The following is a 22,477-nucleotide window of genomic DNA, read 5'->3' as shown; positions in this document are numbered from 1 at the left end:
AAGGTAAAACAGGCCTTAAAAGCGTGAATATTCTCCTGTGGTTCATCTTATGCAAAAATATACTATAGAATCTTTAATTCAATACAGAGTTATCTTGTCGGGGTCCTTGGGGCAAATACGGGGTTCCTAACCCTGCTTAGATCCACCTGTCATTCAAGAGCTGCTGCTCTTTGTCTTATAAAGGTTCCAGCCTGAGCGCAGAGAAGCCAAAACAACAGAATTCAGGCTCTGTCTTCTTGTGCCGTGGGGTTGCCAACCTCCAGGTGCGGCCTGGAGCTCTCCCGGATCCCCAGGTGAGCTCCAGACGGCAGAGCTCCGCTCCCCTGCAGGCAATGGCTGCGGCCTCCCGCCCCGCGGAAGTCCCGCCCCCTCGCATCCCTAGGCGTCTCCCTCACCTGGACAGGCTCCTCCGCAGAGGCCGGAAAGCGGCGCGCCGACAGGAGAGGCGAAGCCAGGCCAGGACCGGCGGGACAAGCGCGCATGCGCAACCAGCCTCCGAAGGCAGCGAGAGCGAAGGGCGCGGGCGGGGCTCAGAGGCACTTCCGGTCACGCAGCGCCGCCTGCAGGCGGAGAGGAGCACAGCCTCGCCCGCTGCCTTTTGGCGGGAAAGCCCCCCCCCCCAATTCCCCCTTTGATGCCCTTCCTTTGCACCCCGCTTGGGGGGCGGGCAAAGCGGCTGCAATGTCTGTCAGCGGTGACAAAATGAAACCAGGGACGTTTGAAGGGCTAAGAACATTTCAGCAGGAGCTTCCGGGGGTCGCAGCCCACTAGGGTTGCCAATCCCCAGGTGGGGGCAGGGGATCCCCCGGTTTGGAGGCCCTCCCCCCGTTTCAGTGTCGTCACAAAGCGGGGGGAGGGGAGGGAAATGTCTGCTGGGAACTCCATTATTCCCTATGGAGATTTATTCCCATAGAAAATCATGGAGAATTGATCTGCAGGTATCTGGGGCTCTGGGGGGGGCAGTTTTTTGGGGTAGAGGCACCAAATTTTCAATATAGCATCTAGTGCCTCTCCCCAAAATACCCCCTAAGTTTCATAAGGATTGGACTAGGGGGTCCAATTCTATGAGCCCCAAAAGAAGGTGCCCCTATCCTTCATTATTTCCTATGGAAGGAAGGCATTGAAAAGGTGTGCCGTCCCTTTAAATGTGATGGCCAGAACTCCCTCTGGAGTTCAATGATGCTTGTCACAGTCTTAATCTTGGCTCTGCCCCCAAAGTCCCCAGATATTTCTTGAGTTGGACTTGGCAACCCTACAGCCCACCTCTGCAGGCTGTAGGGTTGCCAAGTCCCATTCAAGAAATATCTGGGGACTTTGGGGGTGGGGCCAGGAGCAAGGGTGTGACCAGCATCATTGAACTCCAAAAGGGAGTTCTGGCCATCACATTTCAAAGGGACTGCACACCTTTTCAATGCCTTCCCTCCATTTGGAAAGCATGAAGGATAGGGACACCTCTTTGGGGGCTCATAGAATTGGACCCCCTGGTCCAATCTTTTTGAAACTTAAGAGAGTACGTTGGGGAGAGGTGCTGGATGTTGTGCTGCAAATTTGGGGGCTCTACCTCAAAACACAGCCCCCTCTCCAGAGCCCCAGATACTCACAGATCAAGTCTCCATTATACCCTATGGGAATTGGTCTCCAGAAGGAATAATAGAGTGCCCAGCAGACATTTCCCTCCCCCTCCCCCCGCTTTTTGATGACCTTAAAGCAGGGGGAGGGCCTCCAAACTGCGGGATCCCCTTCCCCCAACTGGGGATTGGCAACACTAGTAGGCTGGAACGTGCAGGGAAATCTTAGGGGGGGGAGGAATGGATATGTGGGGAGAGGCGCCTGGGCTCCATGTGAATGACACCAGGAGTTTTTCAAGTGTAAATAAGAACATAAGAGAAGCCATGTTGGATCAGGCCAACGGCCCATCAAGTCCAACACTCTGTCACACAGTGGCAAAAATTTTTTTATATACACACATACACTGTGGCTAATAGCCACTGATGGACCTGTGCTCTATATTTTTATCTAAACCCCTCTTGAAGGTGGCTATACTTGTGGCCGTCACCACCTCCTGTGGCAGTGAATTCCACACGTTAATCACCCTTTGGGTGAAGAAGTACTTCCTTTTATCCGTTTTAACCTTTCTGCTCAGCAATTTCATTGAATGCCCACGAGTTCTTGTATTGTGAGAAAGGGAGAAAAGTACTTCTTTCTCTACTTTCTCCATCCCATGCATTATCTTGTAAACCTCTATCATGTCACCCCGCAGTCGACGTTTCTCCAAGCTAAAGAGTCCCAAGCGTTTCAACCTTTCTTCATAGGGAAAGTGCTCCAGCCCTTTAATCATTCTAGTTGCCCTTCTCTGGACTTTCTCCAATGCTATAATATCCTTTTTGAGGTGCGGCGACCAGAACTGCACACAGTACTCCAAATGAGACCGCACCATCGATTTATACAGGGGCATTATGATACTTGATTTGTTTTCAATCCCCTTCCTAATAATTCCTAATAATGTTTATTCCATTCATTTACACCACACCTTTCTCCCCGAAGTGGCTTGCATCATTCTCCCTTTTACCCTCACAACAACTTTGTGAGGTGACTTAGGCTGAGAGTGCGTGCCTGGCCCAAGATAGGGTTGCCAAGTCTGTGGTGGAAAACACCTGGAGACTTTGGGGGTGGAGCCAGGAGGGCGGGGTTTGGAGAGGGGAGGGGCCTCAGCATGGTACAGTGCCCCAGACTCCACCCTTCCAAGCAACCATTTTCTCCAGGGGGGCTGATCTCTGCCAGCTGGAGATCAGCTAGCTCTTCAGGCCCCACCTGGAGACTGGCAACCCCAGCCCAAGGTCACCTTGCAAGTTTCCATGACACAAGTGGGGATTTGAACTTGGGTCTCCCAGATACTAGTTCGACACAACCACTATGCTGCAATGGAGTTGATGCAGAAGCGGGGGCCAGGGCCGAGAGCCTCATCACAAGTCAAGGTTATTGGCATTTCCACAGACTGGATGCTGAGGGTGGTCTGAGGCTCAGATAATTATAAAAACGTAAAAGGAAATTAACTGCCGTTGCTACAGACCGATCAAACACATGAACAGTCAATTAAGCTTTCTAAAAAGTGGACCCTGTGTGGAGCTATTAAAGATAACCCAGGTGTCTGCTTAAAGCCAGGATGACACACAGTTTAATTTCTGATGCGTTCTACAGCATTTTCACATTATATTTGTTCAACGTAACTTTTAAGTCTGTAATAGTATGTCCAGGAAGACTAAAATGTCCCTTCAGTGGTTTCTGAGTGTAGCAGTTTCTTATGTCTGATTTGGGTTCATTGTTTCTCTCACACAGAGACCGGCATGTTTGCCCAGGGTATACAGTGGTAGGGCATTTCATACATCACTGAATGTACGAAATGAGATTTTGTGCAATTGGATGAACCCTGCATGGTGTTGCTGGCAATGTTAGGTTCTGTAGCATTGTCGGAGTGCCCATGGGGACAAAGTTGGCATCTAGGTCTGTCACATCGTTTGTTAAAACTGCATTTCTTCTGATCCCTTTCAGCTGGAGGATTCACAACAAGCATTTTTTATCATTATTAGAGGAGGAGCCAATCAGGGAAGCCAGCCTGCTCCAAGAGACCCAGAAGAGGCCACAACAGAGGCCCGCTGTCATCCAAAGGCCACAACTCAAACCACTTCAGTGCATCGTCAGGGACTGACAGCAGTGGTGCTGAGGCTCCCTAGCAGATCAGCAGGTTCCCAGTCAACAGCCGTGTGGAAGACTGTGGTTTGGACTCAGCTGGTGAGTCCACCCAATGACACGTGAGTCTTGCTCTGGATCTTCAGCTACACCCTCAAGGTATCTCTATGGAAGTGGGTGTTTTGGGGAGCAAAGGAAATGCCTTCTCTTCTGAAGGTCCTACTGGATGCACTTTGGACAGTGTTGTGCCCACAACCCCTATAGGAATATCTCATTCACAGAGTGGACTTTTCAGTATCTGGGAAACCAAATTCTCCCAGCCTCACCTGAGCATCCCCTGTGCCGTCTCCCATGCCTTGGCACCACATCCCAGCCCTCTGCCCTTTCTCCTTTCCCTCCCTGGGGGCGGGGCTCTGATGAACCTGTTTTAACTAGGGCTCCAAAGGCGATACTGCTTCTTAAGAACATAAGAACATAAAAGAAGCCATGTTAGATCAGGCCAATGGCCCATCCAGTCCAACATTGTGTCACACAGCAGCCAAATATATATATATATATATATATATACACACACACACACACACACACACTGTGGCTAATAGCCACTGATGGACCTCTGCTCCATATTTTTATCTAACCTCCTCTTGAAGGTGGCTATGCTTGTGGCCGCCACCACCTCCTGTGGCAGTGAATTCCACATGTTAATCACCCTTTGGGTGAAGAAGTACTTCCACATGTTAATCACCCTTTGGGTGAAGAAGTACTTCTTCAAAACAAACAGACAAGAAGTGTATCAGTTATCCAAAGGAATGGTACAAAACCTTTATTAATCCACCCCCATCCTGTATTTTTGTTTCTTTTAAAAAAGCACAAAGGTATCGTAGCGACCTGCAGCCGTGTCCTCCTTCCCAATCAAGATGTGCTTTTTTGAGAGAGTGCAGATTGTGCCAAGAATGAGTTGGGGTCAAATCTTATTCTGTCCTTTGCCCGTTTCTGCCTGTCCCTTCCTTGTGACACCAGCAGCTTTCTATCAGTCTTTGGTTCCTTTGCTAAAGGTAGTCCCCTGTGCAAGCACCAGTCATTTCCGACTCTGGGGTGATGTCGCATCACGTTTTCTCGGCAGACTTTTTAATGGGGTGGTTTGCCCTTGCCTTCCCCAGTCATCTACACTTTCCCCCCAGCAAGCTGGGTACTCATTTTACCAACCTCGGGAGGATAGAAGGCTGAACCGGCTACCTGAACCCAGCTTTTGCTGGGATTGAACTCAAGTCATGAGCAGAGCTTAGGACAGTACTGCAGCTTTACCACTCTGTGCCACGGAGTTCCTTTGCTGGTCTCCCCCAAACACCTTCCCGTCTTGCAAGCGCTCCAAGCTGGGAGGATTGGCAGATGCCTCCTCAGAATAAAATGTGCTCAGTCAGAGACAGACTCTCACCAACCTATAAAGGACACACGTACTCAAAGGGGAAATGATTCTGGAAACCCAGAAAGCGTATACTACACGGCCAGGTTAACAAGCAGAGACTGAGAGACAACAGCTATGCTGTTCTGGTGTACTCAAGAATTGTGCAATAGACCCTAATTAAGGAACAAGAGGGAAAAACCTCGCTACACCGATGTCCCAAGAGAAAAGCCAGCTCCAGGGAAGCTTTGGGGCATGGGAGAAAAAACCGGGAGAGGGTGCCCAGCATCTCATTGTGGTGTTTGGCAATTCTAACTCATTCGGTTTCAGAGGACAGCTGTGTCGACCTGCAGCAGAAGAACCAGATTCAAATCCAGCAGCACCCGAGAGACCAACAAGATTTCTGGGGTAGAAGCTAGAATTCCTGTCTCATTAACAATGTGTGCTATTATAATTTGGCATCTGAAATCACTCTACTCTCCAAGATATAACGGCCAATCTAACTGTTAATTAGGGTTCTTTAAATGCAGATAGAAACAGAGAAATCCAATATTTAAAAAAATTTCAGAATAAGCCAGGATAATTTCTTCAATGTACATTGTGCTTGTCAGAACAATCCATCCACCCTCCCTCCTAAGAAGTGTGCTTGCCACAAACGTTTTTACCTGGCATAAAACATTGTTGTTCTTAAAGCTGCCAGGAGACTCCAACTTTATTTTTTCTCTCTCTTTCCTCCCCCTCCCTTCCTTCCCAAAAGAGGAAGAAGAAAAAAGAGATATGATTTATATATCTCCCTTTACTAGCCAAAAGAGTCTCAGAGCAGACACCCTGTGAGGTAGATGGGGCTCAGAGCGCTCTTTCGAGAACTGCTCTTGAGAAAACTTGCAACTGACCCATGGTCACACCAGCAGCTGCATGTGGAGGAGTGGGGAAATCAAACCCAGTTCTTCCACATCAGAGTCCATGCTCTTCACCACTACACCAAACTGGTTCTCCTCCACAGGTGAAGCAGCTCCGGAGAAGGAAGCAGAAGCTGTGTGTGTGTGACTGTGTGTATGTGTGCGAGGGAGAGAGGCAGAGGATTGTCTTTGTATCCCTCCCACACACAACAGGAAGGAGCCACTTGGGGGGTGGGGGAAGTGAGGCAAGAGGCAGGAAACCAAGAGCCCCTGAGGGAGTTGGGGGAAAAGCAACCTGTGGTGCAGCTGCAGCAGCAGCCCTGGAAAAGGGAGGAGGAGGAAGTGGCTCGTGGGCTGTATCTGAGCTCTGCAAGAGCTAGATCTGTCCCACGGGCCATACGTTTGAAACCCCTGCCTTAGATTTTCAGGGCATGAGCTTCCGAGAGTCAAAGCTGCCTTCGTCAGATAGATGTCAGAGGGAGCTTTACCTCTTGCAAAGTCAAACCCTGAAAATCGCATGGGTCTCCAAGGTGCTTACTGGACTTGAATCTAGCTGTTACCTCATCTGCACAAGACCATAGGGAGTAAGACTTTCCCAAGGCCACTGAGTGCGCAGAGACCCCGTCTGGCTCCAATCCCTGCACAATGCTGGCCTTGTTCTTATGACTTGCCTCATCCCAGGCCCGAGTTTGCAACAGCCCCGCTCCCCTCACCCCAACAGGGTTTATGCCACAAAAAAGAACCAATCATTGCTCGTGGACATATAACCCTGTGTGCCTCTCTGCTTTTGCAAGTTCAGTGTCAATACTGGGATCACTTTGGCAGCTCAAGACCAAGGAATTCCTGCAGCCTCCCCCACGTAACATTCCAGAAGGTGAGGCCTCCAGGTGAGCTGCTCACTTTCATTTGCAAGATACTGGTCTCTAACTTTTTTTTATCCACTCTGGTCTCCCAGAATATCATGGAGGGGGATTAAGCTTGATCTTAACAACCACCCTGCGGAGAGGTTTAGACAGGGAGTGACTGAACTTAGACCATCCAGTAAAGGGGATCTGAACCCAGGTCTTCACCGGCCTAGCATGACACCCTAGCCACGAGACTGCACCAGTTCTCAGTGGTAGAGCATCTGCTTGGGAAGCAGAAGGTCCCAGGTTCAATCTCCAAAAAAGGGTCCAGGCAAATAGGCATGAAAAACCTCAGCTTGAGACCCTGGAGAGCCATGAATGGGGCTGTGGCTCAGGGGTAGAGCATCTGCTTGGTAAGCAGGAGGTCCCAGGTTCTATCCCTGATATCTCCAACTAAAAAGGGTCGAGGCAAATAGGCGTGAAAAACCTCAGCTTGAGACCCTGGAGAGCCATGAATGGGGCTATGGCTCAGTGGTAGAGCATCTGCTTGGGAAGCAGAACGTCCCAGGTTCAATCCCTGGCATCTCCAAAAAAGGGTCCAGGCAAACAGGTGTGAAAAACCTCAGCTTGAGACCCTGGAGAGCCACTGCCAGTCTGAGAAGACAATACTGACTTTGATGGACCAAGGGTCTGATTCAGTAGAAGGCAGCTTCATATGTTCACATGTTCCTTGAAGGACTGCCGAGCTTCCCTTTCATCCAGAGCTCCCAGGGCAGGCCTGTGGGTTGGAAAGATCCTGGCGCAGATGGGTGCCTTTCCCCAGGAGGCGAAGGCTGGGAGGGGCCTGAACTATGCCATCAATCCTGGCTTGGGAGTGCCTTAACGCTGGTGAATAAATATGGCAGGGGTGGCCAACGGTAGCTCTCCAGATGTTTTTTGCCTACAACTCCCATCAGCCCCAGCCAGCATGGCCGATGGCTGGGGCTGATGGGAGTTGTAGGCAAAAAATATCTGGAGAGCTACTGTTGGCCCCCTGAAATATGGTCTAAAAAGGCCCCTTTACTGCTAGTGTAGCCTTGTGGGTTTCCAGACAGGGGCCACTGGGGAAAGGAGCTGCTGGTGACCCCGCACTTCTCTTGGACGGCAGTGTGGCATGTGTGTGTGTGTGTGTGTGGCATTTGCTGGGGGGCACCAGGGCTTGTCTCCGACCCTCACTGTATGGCCAGGTTTGAGCCCCCTCCTCTTTTTTGGGGCCCAAGACAAATTGGGTCCCTCCACCCCAAGGCTCCTGAACTCTCTGACCTGTGTTTAGACCAACTGAGCCTTATTTCCCTTCTGCTGGCAATCCAGACGGAATCTTGAGACCGGTGATGCTTCTGTTTTCTCAGAGTAGTGAAACGCTTTGAAAAAGAGAGTCAAAGGGGCTCCAGGCCTGTATGGAAGCACTCAGAGACCAGCTGAGTGACCAAAACCTCCCCCTTTGGTTAGCAAGAAGACCGCCGCAGATGGAGGAGCCGTCTCAGAGCCCACCGTGCAAAGCAGGCCAGAGAAGCCTGACCAGGAAGCCCCCGCAAGTCTCTTAAAGTGGCTCGGCTACTTCCAGGCTTGGAGCCTGTCTGTCAATATGGGGGGGGGGCTGTGATCTGCTTGGCTGTTCTCAGGTGCCGCTGGAAGGGTTGGCTGGAGGGAGAGGCAGTTTCTCGGAAGTGCTGCTGAATGCTGAGCCCTGCTCTGTGCTGGGAGCGGGGGGCAGCTGGTCGCCGTGCACCCGCAGGTGCTGCTTGAGGGACTGCTTGTAGCGGAAGCGCTTGCCGCAGTGGGCGCAGGCGTAGGGGTTCTCCCCCGTGTGCATGCGCTGGTGCTCCAGCAGGTACTTCCTGCGGGCGAAGGTCTTGAGGCACTCGCCGCAGCGGTGGCGCCTCTCCCCGTTGGCGTGGCTGGCCTGGTGGCTGACGAAGGCCTGGGCGTGGCTGAAGCTCTGCCCGCATTCCCGGCACGAGTACACCTTGGCTCCCGCCTGGTGGACGCTGCTCTGGTGCTTGACCAGGTGGTGGGCACGCACAAAGCGCTTGTCGCACTGCCCGCAGCGGTAGGGCCGCTCCCCAGTGTGGATCCGGTAGTGGTTGGTGAGCTTGGACTTCTCGGCAAAGCGCTTCTCGCATTCGGGGCACTGGTAGGGCTTCTCGCCGGTGTGGGTCCGGGTGTGGTCGTCCAGGTGCTGCTTGCGGATGAAAGTCTTGTGGCACTGCGGGCACTGGAAGGGCCGGGGTCTCTCGCGGTGGGTTTTCAGGTGCACCACCAAGCTCGACTTGCGGTTGAAGGCTTTGTGGCACTCAGAGCACTGGTGCGGCCGGTCGGCGTGGATGGCCTGGTGCCGGGTCAGCTGGCCCTGGTGGCTGAAGCCACACCCGCATTCGGGGCACACAAACGCACTCTCGCCTTTCCCCACAGTGTGCGTCTTCTGGTGGATCAACAAGCTAGTCTTGAGTCGAAAGCTCTTGGGGCAGAGGGGGCAGACGTACGGCCTCCCCACCGTTTGGGGGAAAGGCTGTTCACCAAAGCCGCCTTTGTAGTCTGCACACAAGTAGGGGTCCGATAGCTGCTGGGCACCAGGTTCGAGCGACGGCAGAACGCTTTCCCCGTACATCTCTTCTCCCGCGTGGATTCTCTGGTGCAAAGAAAACTGCTGCTCACATTCAAAGCCTTCCTGGCATTTGGGGCACTGGAAGGGTTCCGCTTTGAGGCAGGCTTCTGGCTGGGGCACCTCTGGGTCACGGCACTCTTTGTCGCCCTTGGGGGGCTCCTCCCGCCGTGGGGCAGGAGGGGTCGTGGGCTGTCTCTCACCGTTCACTTCCGCCTTGGGGACTTGGAACACATCTTCCCCAGGCGGCATCCCGTGGCTTGGCAGGAGGACTTTGGGAGCTGCTCGGAGATTCTGATCCTCGCTTTTAACCATGTTGTCATCTGGCAGGAGGCAGAAAACAGAAGGAAGAGCAATAAGAGCCTTGGGTTTGGAAGAAACGCTCCCTCTCAGCTGGGGAGTCCTGTGAGCAAAAACTCTGCTTTGTGAGCGACTGGCATTCAAGTGGTGAGCTCCTGCATACAGTAGTGTGCTCTGGGGTCATTTTTCCTGAGCGAAGACAAAACTGTGTGAGCCAGAGGCTAAAATACTGTGAGCTAGCTCACACTCACTCAGCTTAGAGAGAACACTAAGGGGTCCCAAAGACAAAGCCCAGTTTTCCGCTTAAGACAAGTTTGTCGGCACTGCCGGGTGGCACTGTGACCAGCTGTTGTGTGAAAAGCTTTATTATTTATTATTATGTATTACTTCAAATTTCTATCCTGCCCTCTCCACAAGCGGACTTTCTGTTGCAAGCAGGTTTCAACCTATTGCTATTATTATTTGGGGGGGGGAAAGAAATGAGACTCCGGTTCCCTTAAGGGCAAGACTTTGTCCCCTAAAACAATGCCCTTGTGGGCAGCCCCACCCCCTCGTCATCAGGGTTGTATATCAGGGGTGGCCAACGGTAGCTCTCCAGATGTTTTTTGCCTACAACTCCCATCAGCCCCAGCCATTGGCCATGCTGGCTGGGGCTGATGGGAGTTGTAGGGGAAAAAACATCTGGAGAGTTTCTGTTGGCCACCCCTGGTGTAGATAATTGTTTCTTTCTTTTTGCTCAGGACCTAGGGCAGTGACCACATTATTCAGTACTTGTGGCGTGCACGGATGGGAAACCAGACACAATTAAGGGTGGATGGTTCTGCAGAAGGCCTGCCGGAAATGAGATCAGAAAGAACAAACTTAAAAAAAGATGATGGATTGCCCATATCCAAATGCCAATAACTAAACCTCCGCTTTGACCTCTTGAAAACAGCAGGAAGTTCTCGCTTGAAATGCCCATGCCCCTCTCCCCACAATTGGTGGACAGCACACTTCAGAGAAGCCGAAGGAAATGCTCCTTTCTGCATCACGCATCTGATGCCCATGGGAAGTTGGCTTCCAAAGAGATTGCATGAACATAAGGAGAAGAAGCCTGCAGATTTATACCCCGCCCTTCTCTCTGAATCAGAGTCTCAGAGTGGCTCACTCCTTTATCTCCTGTGAGGTGGGTGGGGCTGAGAGGGCTCTCCCAGAAGCTGCCCTTTTAAGGACAACTCTGAGAGAGCTCTGGCTGAGCCAAGGCCATTCCAGCAGGTGCAAGTGGAGGAGTGGGGAATCAAACCCTGTTCTCCCAGATAAGGGTCCACGCACTTAACCACTACACCCAACTGGCTCTCTATTAGAGCTATGGCTGACCCAAGGCCATTCCAGCAGCTGCAAGTGGAGAATTAAACCTGGTTCTCCCAGATAAGAGTCTGGGCACTTAACCACTGCACCCGACTGGCTCTCCGACCAACATGCTGCGCCTCCACTCAGAATATACTGCAGTGAAATGACAAAGGGAGCAGAAGTATTTTTAAAAAATGTTTGGTCTGGCTGCTTGCAAACCCAGCCTGAGACGAAGAAACAACCTGGCCTGCCTCTTAGGAGTGCGAATGCAGACTCACCATAGCTGAGAACTGGGGGGATCTCTCTCTCTGGGTCCCACTTGCCCTTCCCAGGAGGTTCCTCTTGTTTAATCCAGGACAAAAGATCCTCTTTGGAAGTCAAAGACTCTGCTTCTGGGGAAAAGAAGAAGAGGAGGAGGAGGATATTGGATTTATGCCCTGCCCTATACTCGAGAGTCTCAGAACAGCTCACAATCTCCTTTCCCTTCCTCCCCCACAACAGACCCCCTGTGAGGTGGGTAGGGCTGAGAGAGCTCTCCCAGCAGCTGCCCTTTCAAGGACAATCTCTGTGATAACTATGGCTAACCCAAGTCCATTCCAGCAGGTGCAAGTGGAGGAGTGGGGAATCAAACCCGATTCTCCCAGATAAGAGTCCGCACACTTAACCACTCCACCCAACTGGCAGGATCATTAACACCAGGCGCTGAACATTTCCCAGCAGTCCCAAAGACAAGACAAGTCTACATGAGGAAAGCCAGCTGAAGTGGGGGTGGGATGATGAAGCAGCCAGCTAAGATGGCTCTCAGGGCCAGCAAGCGCAGCAGTAGAAAGACAGCGAAGAAGGGTGCCTCTTTGTGTGTGCAGGGGTGGGCTCTTTCCTTACCAGGGAACGCATAGTCAGCACACTCTCTTCTGGGGTTAGGAGCAAGGGATTCTGGGTGAGAGGATGTGGCTTCCAGGCAGGCTTGAACCCCGGCACCTCTCTGTGGTGCTGCAGAGCCTGCGGGGAGAGAAGCCTGTTAAGCAGCTGGTGGGATGCTACATGCAAGTTGGATGCCACTGAGAAAACGGGTGTGGTGTCAGCAGTGGCATTTGATGCTACACCTTCAGATGCAGCAGAAAGTGCCCCCCACCCCACCCCCCGCTAAACTTGCTAACATTGTTCTGGTTATGTCCTGTGGATTCAAGCACGCTTATTCCAGTGTGCTGACACCAGCCACTTTCAGACTTTGCAGACTGATTACTTTACTGAGCTCCACATGGGACTGCCCTTGGAAACTGCAGCTGGTGCAGAATTCAGCTGCTTGGAACAGGAAGCAGGCTATTCCTGTGCGAACGGTTGCCAGTTTATTTTCCAGACGATATTCTAGGAGGTGCTGACTCTCAGTGTTAAAAGCTTTAAATGGGAGGGACGGTGGCTCAGTGGCAGAGCATCTGCTTGGGAAGCAGAAGGTCCCAGGTTCAATCCCCAGCATCTCCAACTTAAAAGGGTCCAGGCAAAAAGGTGTGAAAAACCTCAGCTTGAGACCCTGGAGAGCCGCTGCCAGTCTGAATAGACAATACTGACTTTGATGGACCGAGGGTCTGATTCAGTATAAGGCAGCTTCATATGTTCATGTTCAAATGGTTCTGTGTGTGGCATCTTCCTATACCCCTCCCAGCCCTTTCAGATCTGGTGGGCCTGTCTTGCCCATCTTCTCCCTGGAGAAAGGTCTGCCAGAAATGCCCTTGCTTCCCTTCTGCCTCTTTCTTATTGCCTTACTGCAGTTTCATCAGCTGTCTTGAGTACAGAGTTCTTGCGACTAAAAAAGATAAATTAGGCTTGTGTCCAGTGGCATCTTTAAAACCAATGAAGTTTTATCCCTGGTATAAGTTTTATTCCTGCATGCACACGGAAGCTTATACCAGGAATTAAACTTTGTTGGTCTTAAAGATGCCACTGGACTCAAAACTTTGCTCTGTTGCTTCAGACCAACAGGACTACTCACCTGAACGTAAATTAAGAACATCAAGGATGCTCACTCCTCCAGCATCACTCCTCTCATGCCTCTGAAGTCCATGTGCTTTTTTTTTAACTGCAGGGGCTTTTCAGGGGTGTCCCCATTGGAAGAGAGACCTCCCAGAGCCAGCCTCTTGCTGTTCTAAGGATGGCTGCCAAAGCATGGCCTGCCACGGAGCACTTTCACCTCTCATTCTTATTTGACTACAAGGCACCGTGGCAGTGTAAGGCTGGCAAGTAATCTTGAAGACCTTGCTCTCGTCACTGCTGCGTTCCAGATGTTGCTCACCTGTTCTGATCTCTGTGGGGAAGGGCCTTTCCTCCAGCAACTCCTGATTCGCCACGTGGACCGCTTCTGCGCGTTCTGCTGTAGGGAGGCCGCCGGCTTTGCAAAGGGCAGAGTCTGGTCATGTCAACAGATCAGAAAGCACTACACTGAACATGTGCAGAGTTGCTTGTTATAGAACATCAGCAAGCGGGACCCTTCGGCACAGGGACCCTGTTCTGGACCCTCTGCCTCCCAACTTCTGATCCCACCCCCATCTCCCCACAGCTTCTCGTGGCATCTCGGGACTCCCTCTTTCCTGCCAAGCCCGTGGCTCCTTGCTTCACTGCAGTGGCGGAGAGGAACACTTAGCTGGGTTTTATCACAGGATGCAGAAATGGTTGCCCAAATTACAACTGACCCCCCTCTCTAAACTCCATCCTCCTCAGGCGTCACCCCCAAATCTCCAAGAATTTCCCACCCAGAAGTTGGCAAACTTTTTTTAAAAAAAAGAAAAAAAAAAAGAAACAGCTAGAAAGAAACCAACTTCTGTCTCAGCTCCATTTGCAGGTTTCCCCATAACCTTTCCTTAACATAACCACCCTTCATGCCAATAAAAGTATCGACTGACTCACATAACCCTCAGGAGCATATTTTCATAAGCAGGGCTCAAGAGGCCTTTGCCCTTTTGCCCAGAGATGGAGAACCAAAACCAGGTGCATGCTGGGATTTCCATGTCCAGAACCCTAATTGCTCATTTTTAATGACAGCACACCCAATAACTGGTTTTGGAAGAACTGCTGGGAGCTCTGGCCTTGGAACTCGCGGCACGCATCTGGTTTACCTCTTAGCCAGCCCCTTTTACACAGGGCCAGGAAGTATTGGAAAGTCAAGAGGCTTTCCAGCCTCTCAAATAAATAGCAAACCCTGCTGAGGTGCTCCAGAAACCTGCTGCTCACACCTGGGTTGCTGCCTCAACTTTTGGTTCTGCCCTTTAGGACAAACCATAGCTCTGGGGTTGGCTGGCAGAGCTGAGTAGACAGACCAGAGCCCAAGAGACACCCCTTCTAATCTGGAGCCTTTTCCTGGAGATTCCAGGTAGCAGGGGGAGGAGGCATGGCTGTGCTCACTGCTGACTGAAGAAAAGGAACTCTGCAGATAGTTGGAAGTGACCTCCAGAGTCCAACCCCCTAACAATGCAGGAAATTCACAAATGCCTCCCCCTAAATCCACAGGATCAGCTTTGCTGTCAGATGGCCATCTAGCCTCTGTTGAAAAACCTCCAAGGAAGGAGAGCTCATCACCTCCCAAGGAAGAAGCCTGTTAGAATCATAGAAGAGTTGGAGGGGACCTCTAGGGTCATCTAGTACAACCCCCTGCACAATGCAGGAAACTCACAAACACTTCCCCCTAAATTCACAGGATCTTCATTGCTGTCAGATGGCCATCTAGCCTCTGCTTAAAAGCCTCCAAGGAAGGAGAGCCCACCACCTCACAAGGAGGAAGCCTGTGGAAACTTAGAATAATGGAATTATAGAGTGGAAGGGACCTCCAGGGTCATCTAGTCCAACCCCTCTTCACAATGCAGGAAACTCACAAACACCTCCCCCTAAATCCACAGGATCTTCCTTGCTGTCAGATGGCCATCTAGCCTCTGTTTCAAAACCTCCAAGGAAGGAGAGCCCACCACCTCCCAAGGAGGAAGCCTGTTCCACTGAGGAATCGCTCTAACAGTCAGGAAGTTCTTCCTAATGTTGAGCTGGAAGCTCTTTTGATTTAATTTCAACCCATTGGTTTTGGTCCGACCTTCTGGGGCCGCAGAAAACAACATGCTCAAATGCTCTCTCTTTATAACAGCCAGGTTTGAGTCCGGCAAGTTCTCAGAGACCCAATGACTGTCACGTACACACTTTCTAGAAGCAATGCTCCCTTTATCTGTCGAAGGAAGATTTGATTCTTTAGTAAAACCCTGCTGGTCTCGCAGGTACTCCTGGACTCTACTCTTGTTCCTTTACTGCAGGACAACACGGCTGCCCTTGAATCTCTCTTTCCATGGGCTTCAGGTGTGCGGAGTCAATTCCAGGACCAGGCTCCAAACAACTGCCTGATAGACCTGAACTGGGTCCAGGGCTCTGCCGCTATGGTGGATAGAACCTCTGTCCATTTCCCCACTTGCACACCCCCAAGACATGCCATCTAGAGAGGAACAGCCAGCCCCACATGGGGCAGTGCCTCCAGCTCCACCCCAACCCCTTACCTAAAGAGACCAGTGGTTCATAATGGCCTTTCGTGATGTTCTTGTAGAGCTCCTTCTGCCACTCTTCCAGGCGAGCCCATTCCTGTGTCGAGAAGCTGACTGTGTTGTCGTCAAAGGACACCGGGACCTGAAAGCACAGGCAGGCCTCAGAAGTCGTGACTGGCCGAGGAATCCATGTTCCCAAGACTGATTGCTTTTCCTTCCTCTCTCTCTACCTCAGTCCCCTGCACTTCCTCCTGGGCCAGGGGGGGCACATGTAGTTCTCCCTGTCTGTAATTTACCCTCACAACAGCCCTGCTAGGCTGACGGCAACTAGCCCAAGATCACCTAGACGCTCCAGGGCCAAGTGGAGATCTGAATACAGTCCTCGTACAGCTCTTTAACCACTGCAGCAGCACACTGGGTCTCACTGGCAGCTCTCCAGGGTGTAAGGCCTGTGCTCAGGGGACTGCTGCATCCACCAGATCCCAGCGGGTTGGTTGCTGCTGTTCCTGTGGGACTGATGGGCTCCAAGGCAGCCAGGGTGCCAGCCAGGCCCAGCTAGTTCATAGAGTCATAGAGTTGGAAGGGACCTCCAGGGTCATCTAGTCCAACCCCCTGCACAATGCAGGAAATTCACAAACACCTCCCCCTAAATTCAGAGGATCTTCATTGCTGTCAGGTGGCCATCTAGCCTCTGTTTAAAAACCTCCAAGGAAGGAGAGCCCACCACCTCCCGAGGAGGAAGCCTGTTCCGCTGAGGAAATACTCTAATGGTCAGGAATCATAGATTCATAGAGTTGGAAGGGACCTCTAGGGTCATCTAGTCCAACCCCCTGCACCATGCAGGAAATTCACAAACACCTCCAAAATTCACAGGATCTTCGTTGCTGTCAGGTGGCCATCTAGCCTCTGTTTAAAAACCTCCAAGGAAGCAGAGCCCACCACCTCCTGAGGAGGAAGCCTGTTAGAATCATAGAAGAGTTGGAAGGGATCTCCAGGGTCATCTAGTCCAATCCCCTGCACGATGCAGGAAATTCACAAACACCTCCCCCTAAATTCACAGGATCCTCATTGCTGTCAGATGGCCATCTAGCCTCATTTAAAAACTTCCACGGAAGGAGAGCCCACCACCTCCCAAGGAAGCCTGTTCCACTGAGGAATCGTTCTAACGGTCAGGAAGTTCTTCCAAATGTTGAGCCGGAAACTCTTTTGATTTAATTTCAACCCATTGGTTCTGGTCCTACCTTCTGGGGCCACAGAAAACAATTCCGAACCATCCTCTAGATGACACCCCTTCAAGTACTTGAAGATGGTGATCCTATCACCTCTCAGCCACCTCCTCTCCAGGCTAAACATCCCCAGCTCCTTCAACCTTTCCTCACAGGACTTGATCTCCAGACCCCTCACCATCATCGCCCTCCTCTGGACCTGTTCCAGTTTCTCTATATCCTTCTTAAAATGTGGTGCCCCAAACTGAACAAATACTCCAGGTGAGGTCTTACCAGAGCAGAGTAAAGGGATACCATCACATCACATGATCTGGACACTATACTTCTGTTGATACAGCCCAAAATTGCATTTGCCTTTTTAGCCGCTGCATCACACTGTTGACTCATGTTCATGGCTGAGCAATACACATGAACATACATGAAGCTGCCTTCTACTGAATCAGACCCTCAGTCCCCCCCTACCTCAGTCCTATCAAGTGTTCCCTCAAAGCTGCACAGTCTTGTGAGCAAAAATTCTACTTGTTATAGAACTACCGGCATGAAAGTTGTGAGCTCCTGCATAAATTATTGTGCTCTGGGGGGGGGGTCATCCTTCCTGAGCTAAGACAAAAATGTGTGAGCTGGGGGCTAAAAATCTGTGAGCTAGCTCATGCTAACTCAGCTTAGAGGGAACACTAGTCCTGTCTATTCAGTCTGGCAGCTGCTCTCCAGGGCCTCAGGCTTTCCCATCACCTCCTGCCCAAGCCTGTTAACTGGAGATGCTGCCGGGGATCGAACTAGAGACCTTCTGCATGCAAACCAGAGGCTCTTCCACTAAGCCACAACCCTGCTGGTTCAGACCATCTAATCCAGCATCCTGAGCCCCACCGTAGCTGGCCAGATGTCTCTGGGGAAGTTCCTCCTTGGGGGACAGGGACTGGTGCTTCTGCGACTGTGGAATACCAGAGGCTGAGAGGCAAAGGAGAAAATCTGCAGGCAACAGGCAATCTCCCCATTTCCTTTTACCTTGGGGACCTCTCCCCTTGGGCCCAGGGGCAGCCTCAGGATCCAGAAGTTCCGGTTCTTGAGCAGGTTCTCCATGTTCTCCAGCCTCCTCTGGAGCAGGCTGTACTCCTGGATGAGGGTCCCCAGGGCAGCCACGTGGTTGCTGAATTCCAGCTCTGTCTTCTCACACTCAAAGATCTTCTTCTCGGCCGTGGCTGTCCTCCCCTCCAGGTTCAGCAGCCGGGTGGCGTAGGAATCCACCTTCCTCTCCACCGCTTGGATGGCGGCCACCACTGTCCACAGGGAGATCTCAGCCGTCGGGTAGATCTCCCTCTCGGCGGTCTGCTCAAAGAGGGCGGGGGGCTGAAAGGGAGCCAGGTGCTGGGGCTCCACGTCCCATTCCCAAGGCTGTGGGCGAGAAGGGATTCAAGTCAGAGACCCGCAGGAGGGCTCAGGCCCAGAGAAGCTGACAAAACTCCCCAGTCCGGTAGGAAGAAACATAAGAGAAGCCCTGTTGGATCAGGCCAATGGCCCATCCAGTCCAACACTCTGTGTCACAAAAGAACATAAGAGAAGCCCTGTTGGATCAGGCCTATGGCCCATCCAGTCCAACACTCTGTGTCACAAAAGAACATAAGAGAAGCCCTGTTGGATCAGGCCAATGGCCCATCCAGTCCAACACTCTGTGTCACAAAAGAACATAAGAGAAGCCCTGTTGGATCAGGCCAATGGCCCATCCAGTCCAACACTCTGTGTCACATAAGAACATAAGAGAAGCCCTGTTGGATCAGGCCAGTGGCCCATCCACTCCAACACTCTGTGTCACATAAGAACATAAGAGAAGCCCTGTTGGATCAGGCCAGTGGCCCCTCCAGTCCAACACTCTGTGTCACATAAGAACATAAGAGAAGCCCTGTTGGATCAGGCCAGTGGCCCATCCACTCCAACACTCTGTGTCACAAAAGAACATAAGAGAAGCCCTGTTGGATCAGGCCTATGGCCCATCCAGTCCAACACTCTGTGTCACAAAAGAACATAAGAGAAGCCCTGTTGGATCAGGCCAATGGCCCATCCAGTCCAACACTCTGTGTCACAAAAGAACATAAGAGAAGCCCTGTTGGATCAGGCCAATGGCCCATCCAGTCCAACACTCTGTGTCACATAAGAACATAAGAGAAGCCCTGTTGGATCAGGCCAGTGGCCCATCCACTCCAACACTCTGTGTCACACAGTGGCCAAAAAAAGGTTCACAAGTGGGGCTAGAAGCCCTTCCACTTTGCCCCCCCCCCCCAAGCACCAAGAATACAGAGCATCACTGCCCCAGACAGAGAGTTCCAACCATAAGCTGTGGCTAATACCCTGGACTTCCTCTGCTCCCTATTTTTATCCAAACCCCTCTTGAAGCTGGCTATGCTTGTAGCTGCCACCACGTCCTGTGGCAGTGAATTCCACATGTTAATAAAAATGTGTGAGCTTGGAGCTAAAAATCTGTGAGCTAGTTAGAGGGAAGACTGGCCCTGGTGTGATATGCTGGGACTCAAGAAGCAGTGGAGGGAAAGCTGGCTTAAGTTGCATCACTAAAGTCCTGTGCATGCTTTGTGAGAGTAAGCCCTGCTGGTCACAGTAAAAGAAATAGCACCTTACTGGACTCTAACCTAGTTGTCCTACTGCACACCAATCTGGCAGCTCTCTGAAACTGACCAGAGGGGGATGTCGGTGTGCTGCTGTTCCACTACCCACCGGAAGGCGCAAGGAACTGTACACCGTGTCCCTCCCTCCCTCCCTCCTGCTCAGTCACAGCTGCAGCTAAGAGGACGAGAAACTTGGCTCTTTTAAAACAAAATGACTGTTTGGGAATGCCCAAGTTTGGTTCCAGACAGCACAGTACATATTTATGTAACTACAGAGAGTCAGAACACACAACTCCAGTGCTAAGCCAGGAGTGGCCAAACTGTGGCTTAGGAACCAGATGTGACTCTTTTACACATATTGGGTGGCTCTTGGCCCCCCATTAGCCAACTTGGAAACGGCTTTTCTCTCTTTAAATCACTTCTCCAAGCCAAGTCAGCTGGCAGCTTGGACAATGCATTTAAAGTTGTTTTCTTTCCACCTCTCCCTCCCTCCCTCTATTTGTCTTCCTTCCCCTCCCTCCCTTCCTTCTTGTCTTGCGGCTCTCAAACATCTGACATATATTCTATGTGGCTCTTACGTTAAGCAAGTTTGGTCACGCCTGAGTTAAACGAAGGCCCAAGCAACATCCCGCTTCAACTTCTGGCACAAGCTGAAAGCTGCCATTGCCTGGGACTCTCAAGGGGTCACAGTGACATTGTTCTACCCCTGAGCACCTCTTGGGTGACCAGTCTTTATGCATTGCATTGGAAGTTGGGAGTGGAAATTATAAGATGAGTTAGAACAGGTGAGACAGTAATGATTTAGAGAGGTTCACAAATTTATGAGACTGCAGATAGACTATGTGCTGGAGGCAAGTAAGCTATGGGCCATGCCTGATGGGGGCCTGCAGAGGATTGGCCCCGAAACTGCCAGGTTTTCAAGCTCATTCTCCACCCCCTTCCCGTTGCCCCAACCATGCAGACGTTCAAGAGGCAACACGAGCACGTCCGACTCATTCAGATAACCAGGGATGCACTGGAGTCTGCTCATGGCTCTGTTTCTACTGGTTGTTTGAACACGGTGTGCAAGTGTTTGATTTTACGAGTTGGTTCTCTCTCTCCCGTGGCGCAGAGTGGTAAAGCAGCAGTACTGTGGTCTGAACTCTCCGCTCATGAGTCTGAGTTTAGTTCCAGCGGAAGCTGGATTTAGGTAGCTGGCCCAAGGTTGACTCAGCCTTCCATCCTTCCAAGGTCAGTCAAATGAGCCTCCAGCTTGCTGGGGGGAAAGTGTAGATGATTGGGGAATGCAATGGCAAACCACCCCGTAAAAAGGTCTGCCATGAAAACGTGAACGCAGCGTCACCCCAGAGTCGGAAACGACTGGTGCTTGCACAAGGGACCTTTCCTTTTAAGAGCCCTGTGGCACAGAGTGTTAAAGCTGCAGTACTGCAGGCCTAAGCTCTGCTCACGACCTGAGTTCGATCCCAGCGGAAGCTGGGTTTTCAGGTAGCTGGCTCGAGGTTGACTCAGCCTTCTGTTCTTCTGCGGTCGGTCAAATGAGTCCCCAGCTTGCTGGGGGGAAAGCGTAGATGACTGGGGAAGGCAATGGCAAACCACCCCGTAAAAAGTCTGCTGTGAAAACGTTGTGAAAGCAACATCACCCCAGAGTCGGAAACGACTGCTGCTTGCACAGGGGACCTCTCCTTTCCTTTTCTCTCTGAACAGAATGGCGGTTTATGAATGTTAAACTGCTTTATCAGACAGAGTACAGCAGCATGTTCTTAAACAAGCTAAGAAGGCAGGCTGGCGCTGGGTATTCTCTGGGCTTGAAATCAAAAAGGGAGGCCTGCCTTTGGCAGTGCAGCACCGGGAAGCACAACATTCTAAACCACAGGCCAGTGATGCAAATGAAGCAACATTGACTGATATTGCTTCCCTCACCTGGGGGGGAGCCCTGATAAACCAGACACTGTATGTAGCCCCTTCTCTGTCTGGCTCCTGCCATTCCAGCCAGTTCTGCTCTCATTTTTGCACCCCTGAGGAGCAGCAGCTGGGTTTAATTTTTCAAAAACCAGCAGAACCTTTCTGAGTGCTGCTGAGAATCATGTTGGAGAACAAACGAATGTTGCTTGTGTGCTGTGATCAGGCTGCTGTCGTGTGCTGGCAGTCCGGGGCGGGGGGGGGGACACCACCAATGCCCCTTCGAGAGTTCCCCAGGTCCACAGAGTCCTGGCGGCTGCTGCAGCTGGCTCATAACCTTGTGCAAAGGTGTGAAGGTCTCACCCCACCCAGAGCTGCCAAATTCCTAGACAGTGGGGGGTGGAGTCTAAGGCGAGCAGGATTGCGGGAGGGGCCTCAGCAGGGTCCAATGCCATGGCGCCCACCCTCCAAGGCAGCCATTTTCTCCGGGGGAGCTGATTCCTCTCGCTTGAAGATCAGCTCTAATGCCAGGAGATCTCCAGCCTGCACCTGGAAGTTGGCAAGCTTGCTTCCACCCCTCCTGCTCCCTCCCCGAGCTGCAGCCAAAGGGGCGGTGAAAGCCCTTCCCTTCAAGCCATGGGGTTCCACCCCACTGGAAGCCTTGCCCCTCATCCTGGGTGGGGCACTCTGCACGTGCCTAGAGACCCCCCCCCTCTTCCGCGGGCGTGCATTCCAGAGCCCAGGCCTGGCAGCATCTGAAACCAAGTCCTGCCCCCTCGGTCCCCCACTTCACACTCACTCCCCCGCCCCAAATAAGCCAGGAGGCAACGAGGGGCCCTTTGTCTCCCCCTCCAGAATAACAGGCATGGCCCCCCCACCCCACCTGTGCAGAGCCCCCCTGCAGGGGCAACCCGAGCTCTTCGCCCCCTGCAGCTGCAGCGCCTCCCCCGCCCTGTTGGCAAGGGGCCGCCCCGCTCCTCCGCCCGCCTTCCCTCCCCGCCGGGCAGGGCAGGGTTAAGCCCTCACCTGGGCAGGAGTCCACTCAGCCATGGCCGGTGCCCGCTAGGCGCAGCTACTGGGCATGCGCGCCGGGAGCCGCTCCGGCGCAGGCAACAAGCAGCCCCCACCC

At 52.1% G+C, this 22,477-nt stretch overlaps 1 protein-coding gene across 1 annotated transcript; it reads right to left on the bottom strand.

The window, feature by feature from the left end:
- Positions 1-8,490: 8,490 nt before the first annotated feature.
- LOC132578296 (zinc finger protein 835-like) lies at positions 8,491-22,477 on the bottom strand. The gene is made up of 7 exons (XM_060248235.1): positions 22,375-22,477; positions 17,840-18,226; positions 15,624-15,750; positions 13,391-13,504; positions 11,986-12,102; positions 11,382-11,495; positions 8,491-9,797 (listed from the first exon to the last, which is right to left on the bottom strand). Exons 1-7 carry the CDS (start codon positions 22,396-22,398, stop codon positions 8,491-8,493), a joined length of 2,190 nt encoding a protein of 729 aa, XP_060104218.1. The 5' UTR covers positions 22,399-22,477.

The sequence above is a fragment of the Heteronotia binoei genome, chromosome 10 (genome assembly GCF_032191835.1).
Source record: "Heteronotia binoei isolate CCM8104 ecotype False Entrance Well chromosome 10, APGP_CSIRO_Hbin_v1, whole genome shotgun sequence".
Lineage (NCBI taxonomy): Eukaryota > Metazoa > Chordata > Lepidosauria > Squamata > Gekkonidae > Heteronotia > Heteronotia binoei.
Note: the sequence above shows the minus strand (reverse complement) of the source record. Positions and strands in the feature narration are given on the sequence as shown.